This window comes from Ascaphus truei, chromosome 1, assembly GCF_040206685.1.
Source record: "Ascaphus truei isolate aAscTru1 chromosome 1, aAscTru1.hap1, whole genome shotgun sequence".
In the NCBI taxonomy this organism is placed as follows: Eukaryota; Metazoa; Chordata; class Amphibia; order Anura; family Ascaphidae; genus Ascaphus; species Ascaphus truei.
In genome coordinates, this window is record NC_134483.1 from 518,151,938 (window position 1) to 518,165,616 (window position 13,679).

The 13,679-nt window shown below is 44.7% G+C and overlaps 1 protein-coding gene across 6 annotated transcripts in view; it reads left to right on the top strand.

The window, feature by feature from the left end:
* CTBP1 (C-terminal binding protein 1) overlaps positions 1–13,679 on the top strand; it is a 428,679-nt gene that overhangs the window by 222,557 nt on the left and 192,443 nt on the right. Inside the window, exon 1 of one of the 6 annotated variants that reach the window (XM_075571357.1) lies at positions 5,212–5,233. The exons of the other annotated variants lie outside the window; for them this stretch is intronic. Coding sequence (XP_075427472.1) covers positions 5,227–5,233 — 7 coding nt within the window. The 5' untranslated portion in view covers positions 5,212–5,226. Of the gene's footprint in view, positions 1–5,211; positions 5,234–13,679 lie in introns of those variants that run through there. 6 annotated transcript variants of the gene reach the window in all.

Below are 13,679 nucleotides of genomic sequence, written 5' to 3' on the forward strand. Positions count from 1 at the left end.
TAATGCTTGATTAGGTGGCGGTATTGGTCCTGGAGAAGTGTAAATTCACTGTTGTGCTAGCTTTTAGGGTACCCCACATTACAGTTCTTTCTAGATGAAATGAGAGTGTGCAGAGCTTTCTAAACCTACTACAGTAGGTTTTGTTGTTAAAGCTGCAGACCAAACAATATGCTACATGTGTTTTTTTAATAAATCAGATCTGTACTATGATAAAATACTTTTTTTTTAAACAACTCAGAAATACATTTTTACGGTATTATAATGTAACAAGATAGTAAAAAGTAAAAACAGCAGCGCACTGCCAAGGGAGCCAGGTGGAAGTAGTGATACAATTATTTATTGAAAAACCATCACCCAAAGGAGGTGTAGGAAGCCTCCTCTGCGTTTCACACCTTCATAGTGCTTTATCAAGTAGTACTCCTTGATAAAGCACTGTGAAGGTGTGAAACGCGTAGGAGAGTTCCTACACCTCCTTTGGGTGACGTTTTTCAATAAATACTTTTATTTTACTATCTGGATTCTTCAAGTTGCAGCTGGGCACGCCTTACAAATGTGTCAAGGAGTGGGTAAGGACTCTAATTATATGTTCAAGGAACAAATTCAAGAAAAAATGTGAGTATCACTGTTTCATTAAAAATTGCAGTGAATATGTACCTCCAATGAGGTTGCAGCAGGTTGGGATACATCTTTGTCTGTTTCCTACTGGACGGTTTCTTAGTTTCTTTATGAGACATCTCACTTATCTCACTATCATCGCATTACCCACTCCATGCAAGAGCTGTCTCTTTTCTGTCTGTTTATTTTTTTGGACATTTCTTGAATTATTACATTATATATATTATGAATTATTACTATTAGAGCACCCAATATCCTCCCTCTGAACTTTATAATATAACACGCATTTTTTGTTTCTATAGCAACCATTTACAAAGTCACATCCCCTTCCCTTCCTCTTCTGAAACAGGCTCTGGCACGCCCCTTTTTGAGCCCTGCCCCCTCTTTAGCAGTGCACCAATTGTATCTAGTGACTGCCTGGTCACATGATCTTCCCCACATAACTTTGTCATATTAATATGCAAATGCGTTCCACTGACTGCAGAATATACTCATCTGAAGCCATTTAGTGAACCCCCGAGCCAAATCTTCGCCGATCGATCACAGGAGAACGGATCAATCTGCAACTTAGCTAATTACTTATTGTGTAGATTGTATTGATGCGCATGTTAAAGGCAATAGGAAAAACTAAATAAACAGCAGCTTGGACAGCTGCTTCAAGTGCACTGTAGGACCTTCACATTTGTGTCCAAGTTTTCTTTTTAACTTTTAGAAACTGCTTTATAACTTTTGTGGTTCCACTGCAGCTTTGGGATTGCTGCTGCACTCGTACCTTCGCTGTGAGGTTTTTATCCCTGAGGTTAGCAGTGGGGGTTGTGTATTCCATAATATTTGGTTTAGGATTGTCAATGCTAAGCCTACAGGCCTGAATTGGCACATTGTTATCAAACAACTGTTGCAATCAAATGTAATAAATTATACTAAAGATGTGTGGTTGGGATTTTGAAAGCAGCAAATACTACATCCCCCCCCTTTTTTTTTTCATTTAAAAAAAAAAAAAAAATCTCATTTGTATACTGTATGTAAAGTATGTGGCGATGTATAATTCTGCATTCTTATTTAAGGCTGCGCTTATAGTGACGCTGACGTCACGCTGCAGTCGCTGGAAAAATCAAATTGAAGTGACTTCCAGTGATCGCGACCAAGCCGTCGCGTGTGTTTATAGACGGAGCGACGGCATGGTCGCGATCGCTGGAAGTCACTTCAATTAGATTTTTACAGCAATAAGCGCAGCCTAAGCTGTCAATCTCCTGTTAATAAATAAATGATTGTGTGACTAAGGCCCAGGACATAGTGAAATCAGCGTCGCTGAGGCGGGCTGAGCCGCGCTGAACAGATGCACAAAGCCCCTGCATCTGTAATCAGCGCGGCTATAGTTTCTCCCTCCGCATGTGTGCTGATGCGTGCGGAGGCTGAGAAGCTTCCCCGAGACAGGCAAGTTTGAAATTTGGCGCCCGGGGAAGCGTAGTAGCGGTCACGTGACCGCTCCCATCCAATGGGGCTGCAGCCGGTCCGGCATTGTAACTACAGAGCCACCAGACCAGAGGTGTGTATGTGTATGTGTGTATGTGTGTGTGTATGTGTGTATGTGTGTGTGTATGTGTGTGTGTGTGATGTTTGTGTGATGTGTGTGTGTGTGATGTGTGTGTGTGAATATATTTATCAAAGTTGTACAATGTTAATAAATAATTTATTCTCACATGTCTATTTTTTTAATTTTTAAAATATTATATATTAATATACACACACAGGTTCCCCAGTGACACACAAACACACAGACCACTTCAAAGTGACACACACACACACACACACACACACACACACTGACAGCTACCAAGTGACACACACACAGTGATACCCGCCTCCCAAGCGCGCTTGCTGTCTCCTCTGCCAGGACAGCAAAAAGCTCCAGGTAGAGCGAGCGGCAGCAAGCAACAGCGAGCAGCAGCACCAAAGTGTTTACTATGTCCCAGGCCTAACAATGACTTCTTCAGTCAGTTTAACTCTCAGCAGCTACCATGTATCCTTATATTACGAAGGTAACATTATCTATTGTTACAGTTTAGAGCTCAAACGGCTGGGAATATTGGCAACAAATGACCACAAACAGGAAAGTGTTGCAAAGATCTTGCACTGCTGGGGAGGTGGCTAAAACCTACTATAGAAATCAAAGAATGCCTTAAAATTCAATAAAATGGCATTAAGAATTGAATAATATTTTTTTTTAAATGCAGTATTATCTAATACAGTAGGGCCCCGCTCATACAGCGAGTTCCGTTCCAGGGTGCCGCCGGAAAGTGAAAATCACCACATAGCATTTGCTATGTCCACCAGCGATTTTCCGTTTCTCCTACCCCTTCTGCGCATGCGTAGACTCGGCCGTCCCCCTTCTGTGCATGCACAAACTCGTCCGCTCCCCTGTTCTGCGCATTCGCAAACTCGGCCGCTTCCCCTTCTGCGCATGCGCGAACTCTGCCATCCCCCTTCTGCGCATGCGCTGACATGGTGGCCCCCTTCTCACTACCGCCGTGTTGGCTGATCACCGAGAAGCGGGGCCCTACTGTACTACAGAACTGATTTATAAATATATTAAAAAAATATACGATTTGACAGGTTTTGCTGCTTGAAAGGGCAGTTCCATTTACTCAAGCCAAAAAAATAGCTTAATTATTCCCTTTTCATTATGCTATAATAATAAATTAATAAATTATACCACTCCCATCTTACACAATCTGCACTAGCTTCCAGTGATCTTCCGGGTTAGGTTCAAGTTGGCCGTTATGGTCTTTAAAACCTTGCAAGGCCAAGGCCCTGTCTATCTGCAGTCTCGTTTGAAGACACAAAGGGATACTGGCCATGATCTGAGGTCCTCAGGGGAGGGGAGAGGGGGTCCATCTCTCCGTGCCAAGGGTACTGCCAGGGCCGCCGACAGGGGGGGTCAGCCGGGGTTGGTGTCCCGGGCCCAATGAGTCAGGGGGCCCGGGCCCTGTTGTGGTCACGTGTCATTGTCGGCGGCCGTGTGTGTCAGAAAAAAAACGCTGAAGTGCTTGGTAAATAGTAGCGAGGACAGGAGAGCCAATCAGGGCCTTCCTCATGGGCGGGGGCTAACAGCTTATATAAGCAACTGCACAGGCAGGAGAAATGTGTTTGAATAAGTAGCTGCGCAGCCAGGAAGATTCTCAAATCATATGTATTTGCATTATTGTATACATTCTGTTGTCACAATATCAAAAACAGAGGTCAAAAGTTAAGAAGAATAAATTTAACACTATGGAGCTATAATTCATCTCTAAGGCTGCGTCCATAGAAGGACAAGCAGCGCTGAGCCGTGCGAACGCTCCGCGCTGAGCCCCGGCATCCTCAATGAGGATGTCTTTAGAGGGGGCTCACGCGAGCGTCCGCAGGCGTGCTGAGGAGTTGGATTTTTAAGCCGACAGCCATGCTGTTTTTCAGCGCGCTGTCGGCTGAAAACATCCAATCAGCGTGAAGCAGCGTCAACGGAGCAGACCTCCCCCCACCTCCCGATCGCGCACGCTGGCTCAGCGTCAGTACTGCTCCCCCCTCTATGGACGTGGCCTAATGATTCACTGTACCAACTAGGAAGCTGCGACGTCATCCGGTGCGGCTTCCCATTGGCCCGCGTGACCTGGACCTTTAAACTCTGCAGAGATACCGGCACCCCCTACTGGAGGTAAATATCTCTGGATGCAGGAGGTCCCCGGAGCTGAAATTAGTGGGGTTCAGCTCCGGAGACCCCCTGCTTCAAACCTGTAAATATATTTGTCTTTTGGGATAAATGAACACAGAATGCACCAGTTGTCATCAGGAGAACTGGATTGAAGGATATCCGTTACTGTGTGTGCGTATGTGCCATCTATTTGGCTAATGATCGCTGTACAATCACTTGGCAGACCAGAGCGAAGCTAACCCTTCACCTGGGGCTTTGAGGACTGATGGACAGGCTAATCGGCCAAGGATATTCGATAAAGATTGTAATAACCACCCAAAGCTTACCATGGAAATGTTAAGTTGTGTTTCAATCATCTACATTTGAGCTATTATACTGGGCAGGATTTCTCCCTTCAGGGATTGAGAGGTGGATAAAAAACTTGTCACTTTTTAGCATCTGTTTATAGAAGTCATGGTTGGGCAACTCCAGTCCACAAGGGCCACCAACAGGTCTGGTTTTCAGGATATGCCTGCTTCAGCACAAGTGGCTCACTTTTTGACTGAGCCACCTGTGCTGAAGCAAGATCTTCAACTGAGCCACTGATTTGAGCCACCTGTGCTGAAGAAGGCATGCTGAAAACCTGACCTGTTGGTGGCCCTTGAGAACTGGAGTTTACCACCCCAGAAGTGCATTTTAAAGTAGCAATCTCCTGAAAAAAATAACGCTTTAAAGAAAATACACCGGAAAGACGAATACTCTTACACATTTTTTTTTTTATTTCCCTTTAGAAATCATATAGTTATGAATGTAACGTTTAGGCAGATGGCATTTAGGTTACAGCGCTACCTACACCTTTCAAAAGACTTCACCTCCTCCTGAATAAATGTGTTCACAGCAAAAAAACACCTGGATGTTCTGATGAAACTTCTCTCTGCCACAATATGAATGGTAAGATGCACATTTAATGATGTATTTAAATCAACAGGCCAGATTTTATATCCCTGCTTCAGCACAGGTGGCTCAGTGACTCAGTCTCAGTCCTCAAGGTCCACCAACAGGCCAGCTTTTATGGATATCTCTGCTTCAGCACAGGTGGCTCAATCAGTGGCTCTGTCGAAGACTGAGCCACCTGTGCTGAAGCAGGGATATCCATAAAAGCTGGCCTGTTGGTGACCCGTGAGGACAGAGTTTGAGACCCCTGATTTAAATGAATGGCTTTTGTGCAGTATATCATTTTGACGGCCTCATTTGCCTTGATCGGATAACTAAACGATGTTATGCTATAAAAGTAGGACTCACTGCAGAAAGCAAAAAAGAGATATTGAGTTAAATCTTTCACGAATTGTATCGTATGATGTTAGTGTTGGTGGTTTTGTTGAAGTCTCGCAACAAAATGGTGAAACATGAGCCGGTTTTGTAATGATTTCTGGGAAGCCCCCCTGCAGTGGAACAATTTGCTTAGTCTTTCCAAGGTCAGGAAGAGTATTAAGCGAAATGATTTGTGTTATTATTGTAATGTTTGCCCAATACCCAGGGGAGCGATGAGGACAGAGTAAGACCAAAGGAATGGATTTACAGTTTGACACGGAGCCAGGCAGGAGAAAAAGAATTAAAAGTTTGGATAGAAAGAGATAGAAAAAGGTGACACACTGTGTGTGCTCATTTGCATGTGATTTCCCAGAATCCCTGGCTGCAGTGGAATCACTGTATGCTAAGAGATAATGGGGAAAAGCAGGGTTGCAGAAATGTCCGAGATATGTGAATGAGCTCAAAAGTGATTGTTTTATTTGCTGATAGAGGCATAGCTATAAATTGCTGATATTAAACCAGCAAAACGTGAAAAATCATTTTTAAACTCCTAATGCCATTTTTAATGATTTAAAAAAAAATGTTCTTACCATCCTTTGGTTGCTACCTACTGCCTCTTTTTAGACGGGCTCTGCCACTCACCTTTTTGAGCTCTGTCCTTTTGCAACAAAGTATCACAAACATCTGTTGCTGTGTTCCAAACAGCAGACTGTCTATTACTCTAAAAGCTGTAACAATAATGTAACATAGTAATATAATGTTACAAATCAGCTGCACCATGTCACAGACTGCAGCACAAAGTTAGAAGGTGGCCATTTTGTTAGTCGAACGATTGCCAGCTTAGGCAAGAATGTGGCACGTGGCATACCTCGTCACATGCTTTACATATAAAAATAAGATAAGAAATAAAAGGGGTGTGGGAGAGATGTAGTATTGCTGCTTTAAGTGGGGTAAAAAGATGTTAAACCCCTTTTCTGCCTGAAGGTCTCCTCCTCTATTAACCCCTTCAGTACCCAATGATGTAGCGACCACGTCATGAGGTCTGGCCCTCCAGGGGACCTATAACCTAGTAGATACGTCATGGGCTTCTTGCTCGTTTTGTAGGTGAGATCGCGAGCACCGTCTGACCAGGCGAGGAATGGAAGAGGAGGAAGGACTCTTCCGTTCCAATCCTCCGCGCCGGCGTCGCAATCATGTGATAGACCAGGGGAGCGCAAACTGGGGGGCGCGAGATTCTCTGCGGGGGTCGCACGGCTTACAGAGGCCCTGCGCCTCTTCCCAAATGCACTCAAATTAAATGTCGGGGAACCGGTGAAGGCCTCTGTTAACTTCACTTACCTTGGCTCAGATGGCGTCTGGAGACGCGTCACCACGGCAACGTGATGTCATGATGCCCAGAACGTCAGAGCCAAGGCAAGGGGGAGGGGGTGCTGAGAGGGGGACAGCCGGCAGGGGGGCACAGGGGGAAAAGATTGCGCTCCCCTGTGATAGACCACATGATCACCAACTGCCGGTGGGTCTGTGCCACAGCCCCTTCAGCACTGAAAGGGTTAAAGCAGCTGTCTGCCGTGATTGCCTGGGGCAGGCGGTCATGTTTACCAGGTCTCTCCTTGACCTCTTTAACGCCGTTTTTCTTTTTGATATCCAATGCTTCCTTCAGGAGATATAAGCGTTTAAGTACGAAGTGCCCGGCTGGGATAACTTTTTCAGTGCACCGCACTTCCACGTCGTGTGATCGCTCCGTGGCGCGGTCAGACCCAGGATACAGAAGTGGGGCGAGCCAGAGATCTGGCCCTAACAAAACCGAGCATTTGCGCACGGCGTACCTGGTACACTGCAAGGGTCAATAACGTGCCAGGGGTCGTGACATATCAGGCACATCAATAGAGCACTGTAAAGGTTAATATGGGGCTCTCCCCAGAGCCCAGTGCACCCTGAACGAGCTGATACTCCTCTCCTAATCCCGTCACCAGTGACATCGCGAACGAACGCATGACCGGTCCCGAGGAGCCATTGTATCGCACAATGGATCAGCATTTCTAAACTTGTATTACTTTAGTCAACCCATTATATTTTCAGTGAATATTTACTGTATGTTTGTATGTGTAGATATATAAGCCATGTTGCATATGAGGTCATACCATATTTTATGCACTTCTTCAGGTGTTATCACGACTGACCGAGGAGCTTTCTCTTCACGGCGTTGGCCAGATAAAGTATCTATTGTCTAAATTTAGCATAGGTTGAACTTGATGGACGGAAGTCTTTTTTCAACCTCATCTACTATGTAACTATGTAACTATGAATAAGTTAAGGATAAGGACTTCACATCAAAGTTCCATTCACCGCGGGGATTCCGTTCCCGTCATGTTTGAACTCGCAGCCAGCTACTCCTATTCCTATATTGTACAATGATTCCCTGAGTGCTAACGTCTGAATGGGACACTAGTCCTCTCCAGCATGGGAAACACGACTTATAAGCACGTCTGAATAGGGGGCCGTAGTTGGTGCTATTAAAAATGTGGCATCATTAACTTCGTAACAAAAATATTGTTCCATAGCTTTGCTATTCTTACCATAATCAAACTGTTACTTTACAGTAAAGAAGATGGATTTATGAAGCAGAAAATGTACAATAATAGCCATTGTTTTTGTCCCACAAATATTAGTTAATTCCATTGCTTTCTCAGATATACAGTATATAGCACCCTTGGGTGTATGCTAAAGATTTCCTAGTCAGTCCTGGTCCCACGGGGAGTTTAGGGGATAATTCTTGTAACAGGCCCTAGATGTTGCATATTCGCATGTATCATACTTTGTGTTTCAATTAAAAGGACAGATGTCTAGCCACACCTTGCTTCTAGAATTGCTAGAAGAGTCACCCTGTAGGGGATAGCTCTGTGTAAAGTAACACCACCCCTTAGGCACGTTCTATAGTGCCGGGGGCGTGCTTCGCCGTGCGCGCGCGTGGATTTTTAGTTGGCTGGCGTCAGTCAGCCATTCTATACAAGGGCCACAGAAGAGAGTGGTTCCCAAGCACAGGGCTAAGAAGGAGACCTGGGTGTGACTGCAGAGAATTACTGGACGCAGGTGTCTGGTTCTGGTCTCATGCAGAGCAAAAGGCTTCCAGGGGAAGATGAGCTGCTACTCACCTCATGGTGTAAGGAACTGAGAGTGCAGGTTTCTAAAGATACGGAAGACCAGTCCTGTTGTTCATCAAGTTATCGGTTAATAAAAAGGATCCTGGCGCCCTCTATTTTTATTACTCATCATCAAGAGCCTGCACGGGCCATTGAGCACCCTGAGAGCAAGGTAAACCACTGAGCATCTTTTATACACACTTGGGACTGTTTATTTTGGTGTGGGCCCTTTTTCCTTAGCCGGGGGGTGGATAAAGGTGTTACATATAGAAAAGCCATACGAGGTTTAAGTTCTGAAGCATGTATTAGGGCAGTATCCTATCCTTTGTTGCAAAGCTGCACTGTTGCATAACAATGTTTCTTCCATAGAAGCCTGCAATAAATTGTAAAGCAATTCATTATGGCGCCCTCGGGCAGCCCAGTATTTCAAGGTTTAGGGCTAAGGGTGAAGGAAAGACGTCTTCACTTTTAAAAGCAGACGTGTCTCTCTGTGGCTTGCCCTAATTAGGCTCTAATTCATTGCGGGTTAACAGCCCCTGAACTTTTCTCTTACCAAATTTCATCTTCCTGCTGTTCCATTCTTTTGAGCTGTCCTTGCCGATCCTATTTTAATTTGAACCGTTGCCAGCGATTTTTGTCTGCCCCTTTCAGGCTGCTGGACTGTGCTTCTTGAGTGGTTGGTGGCATTTGCTATCCAGGAGTATAGCTGCAGTATAAGATTCCACAAGCTTCCGATGGCCTACAGCATGTTTACTTGGTTGTGACTCCAGGAACACGCGCTATTGGACGGTTGAACGGATTTGTGTCTGAAGATGTGTTGAAGGGAAGGGTGCCTGATCTAAGCTTTTGTGCTTTATGTATTTGATAAAAAAAATAAGTTATTACAATTGGTACTTTGCATTATTATATACACGTGTGTGGTCTGTCACCTTCAAATTCTTTAGACAGACCTAATACATTGATGAGGGCTGTTTCCTACTGGAACACACTGTGCGGTGTATTTACTACACCCCCCTGCCTACCAGACTGAGGCAAAACAAATAAACAACAACACCATATTTAACAAATAAAGGGGATCCCGTTGAAAGCAATTGGATTGGATTCCTTTGGGCTCAGTGATTAAAGGCACAGACTCTGAAAACAATGACACTGAGCAGGGGAGTCATCTTCAATTCCTAGATCCTTGTGACCTTGGGCAAGTCACTTTATCTCCCTGTTTCATAGGCACCAAAAACATAGATTGTAAGCTCTATGGGGCAGGGCTGTGCCTGTAAAAATTGCATATATTGTAGTATACTGTAAATGATGACCTGCTTTGAGTTCTCTTGTGAGAAAAGCGCTATATATGAAAGTTATTATTAATATGAATAATCTGGTGCAGTTCCTTTGCACAGGTTTTGCCACAGATTGGCATTAGGGAGACTTTAAGAGATAAGTCCTGGTCGAGCTTACAAAGCACTGGTGTCTGTGATTGAGGATTAATAGCGAAGTGTTTTGTAAATAACCTGAAAAATGCTTCCAATATCAAAGCCAGGCCAAGCCTTCAATGATGGTAAAGATATGGTATAACAAAAAGTAATGTGGAAGTATTAGAGAACGTCCAAGTATGAAAAGTCCCAGAGACGCCGGTCCAGTGAAGGAAAGTCTACAAAAGATATACCATAAATAAATAACAAAAATCCCATTATAAATGTCCTTTGTAGAGATGGGCGAATTTTGTGACGAATTTGGATCGGCCGGATCCTTTTGGCCCACAAATTTCAGCGGATCCATCTCAAACAGGGCGATTCGCGTTTTTTTGCGGATTTTTCAAATGATTATTACCAATGCACTGCGGGTTCCGCAGCCCGTGGACGGACTTTTAAGAGTTGCTGAATCCGCGGATTGGACTCTACAAATTAGTCAATGGATTGTGTCCAATGGCGGTTTGCGATGAATCCGCGCGGATGAAAAAAATCGGCAAAATTTGTTTGCGGATTTTACACTGCAAAACAGATTTTGGGGGGAAAATGCGAGGAAATTCTGGAAATGGTTTGGGGCAGATTCGCCCGTCCCTTGTCCTGTGTCAGATACTATGGTGCTGTTGCAGCTCCGTTCGTGTCAGACTCACCCAGGTCCTTGGTACGAAGATAAGACCTAGAATACACTGTAGAAGTGCAAAAAAAAAAAACAACTCCCCGTAGTGCAGATGGGTTTCATTCTCTATTAGTGGTGTATGAAAACAAATTTAAAAAAAGTGGTTTTGTGATGGAATAACATCAACACAAAATCAGGCATAGTATTACAGATAACAAAATACACAGATACACATACAGCCACCAGTACCTGATCACTTGCCTTGGAAAATCTTTTTCTGCAGCCAGAACAATGGCCTATTTGGATTAACACAGCGGGGGTCCCTGCAGTCCCACTCAGTTTGAATGGGACTGCCAGGGACCCCCACTGTGTTAATCCGATGGGCCATTAGTCTGGCTGCAGAAATCTCACAGAAATGTTGCAGTATTACTGGGAGATTGTCCCAGATTTTCCCAGGCAAGTGATCAGAGACCGGTGGCTGCATCTGCATGTTCCGTTTCAGACCATCTCCGTTTCTCTCTTCAGGCTCTGCCGATGGTTACACCGCGCCCGGTCCCTCCTGCAGCTTCTCTCTATATAAGTGTGTCTGTGGTTGTACTTTTGCTTTAAAGCCGCTATCCCGGCTGCTCCTTTTTTTTCCCCGTCCTCTGTTGCGGCTTCCTATTGGCGCTGGAGATTTAAAAACCAGGGAGCCACGCTGATACCTTTACCTCAGGAACTAGGGGGTCTCCCAGAGGTTAAAATAGCGCAGCTCCCATCATGCAAAAAAGAAGAGGGTGGGAAATTGCTGCTTTAGCAATGCTGCAGGGGTCTGTGCTCACTGAAGGAGATTCTTCCCATGCATTGAAGGTGCAACAGAGAATATTGGACCACAATGAGCGCTTCCTACAATTTCAGATGCCTGCTAAAAGCAGCAATATACATAAAAACATTGAAATATCCCCTGCACAAAAATGCTGCTGTGAAGCAGGGAACCAAAGTAGACACATTAAGGTTTCCAAGGCAACCTGTGATCATGCTGAGGTGGTGTCTGGCTAGGGCCGTGGCAGGCCACATGATATACCTCATGGGCCCCATGTGCCACCCTGTAGCCCTCGAAAGGGTCACGCGTATATGGTGCACAGGCAGAAGGGACGTGGCAGCCGTGTGTATGAGCTTCTCCCCTCAGCTTCTTAATGCCGGCACACTGATGAATACTCTTCTTACACTGGGAATGAGTAATTAGCACGGTCATTAGGCAGCACAGGGAGTGGGAAGAAGCTACATACGATCAACACCTGCAACATCTCCACTCGGGAGAACGGGCTACTTGGGTGGTGAGTGGTTGGGGGCCCCAGGTGAAGCTCCTGAGGGCCACCTGTTGCTCCCACCAAATGGTTTAAGACAGGGATACCCAAAGTGGGGGGCAAGCAGCTGTTACAGCAGCCACACGCTTTCCCGAAAGCATTTAAAATAAATACCGGGGATCGCGTGAGGCCTCTAACTTTTACTTACATTCCCGCTATTCGTCTCCATGGCAACCCAGTGTCAAATGACGCTGTGGGGTCACGTGATATCACATTACCCCGCAATGTCATTTGACGCTGGAGCCGTGCAGGGAGGGGGGGGGGGGCGCGAGCCGGTCGGAGAGGAGGGGGGGGTGCATGTAGGTAACTTTGCGCACCCCTGGTCTAAGGGCTGGAGTGTGCAACATCATCTGCAAACAGGATCTCCTCCAAGCTGTATGTTAATGTGCACTTGTACAATGTGACTGCCACAGGAAGTTGGGACAGTGCCCATCCTGTGCTCCACTCCAGTATTAATTATACACTGGTAAAGCCGAAATCATTCCAGGATCATTAGAAAAGTATTTTTTATTTATGTTTAAAGGATTTCTGCTTTTATGGGATATTATTTGTGATCTCTGCAGCCCATTGCAATACATGAAATTTAATGAGTAACTATATATATATATATATATATATATATATATATATTATTATTATATTACAGTAATCCCATAGCGACATGGAGCCAGCTTGCTTTGGCAATAGTATGTGGATGTGTATTCTATTTATAAGCCATAGATTAGAAGATACTTTAAGTTCTATTATAAGAAATTATTATAAGGGAGTGTGCCTAAAATGTCATGTTTGTTTTATGTGGAAAGCTAGGAGAATCCAAGGCGTATGCCGGAGATATAGTCCGGAAAATAGCAGAGAAGATCCTCAATAGTCAATTTTGAACAGAAGCGCTATCCCTCGGGGTATCCCTGAGGTTTAAGAGCCTCTGGGAAGTTTTATTAGGTTTGGTTTGCTCAAGCTTCCTCGATGGTTACTTTTCTTGGACAGTAATGGGGTTTCCTTTGAAGAAAATGCCATGTCTTGTACACTGAAAGCGTCACTATGGTTGGGGGTTAACATCCTTGTCATTTCTCTTTAACCCTGCGAGTGCTGCCAGACCTCCGGTTTCCCAGCACGTGGTCTCGGCCGGCCACCTATGGGGTGAATGGAAATGGAGGATACACCACTTTCACTCTGATCGCGTTCAGGTGGTAAATCAGACTCCAAAAGACTATTCATGGTCCCAAGGCTCAACAAAGTATAGGGACGTTCCTCCTTCTCCTTCCGTGCACCCCAAAACTGGAACAACCTACCAGAGAGTCTCACATCCACCACCAGTTTAAGTTCTTTCAAATCTAAGGCTGTCTCACATTTTAACCTGGTCTGTAACTGTTTCATACGCTCATAATATATATTTTCTTTAACTGTGCACACAATGTCTTGTATATAATGTATACCCTGTTCATTTATGTAACTGTACTTGTAACTAGGTACTATTTGTTTTACTCTGTGCCCAGGACATACTTGAAAACGAGAGGTAACTCTCAA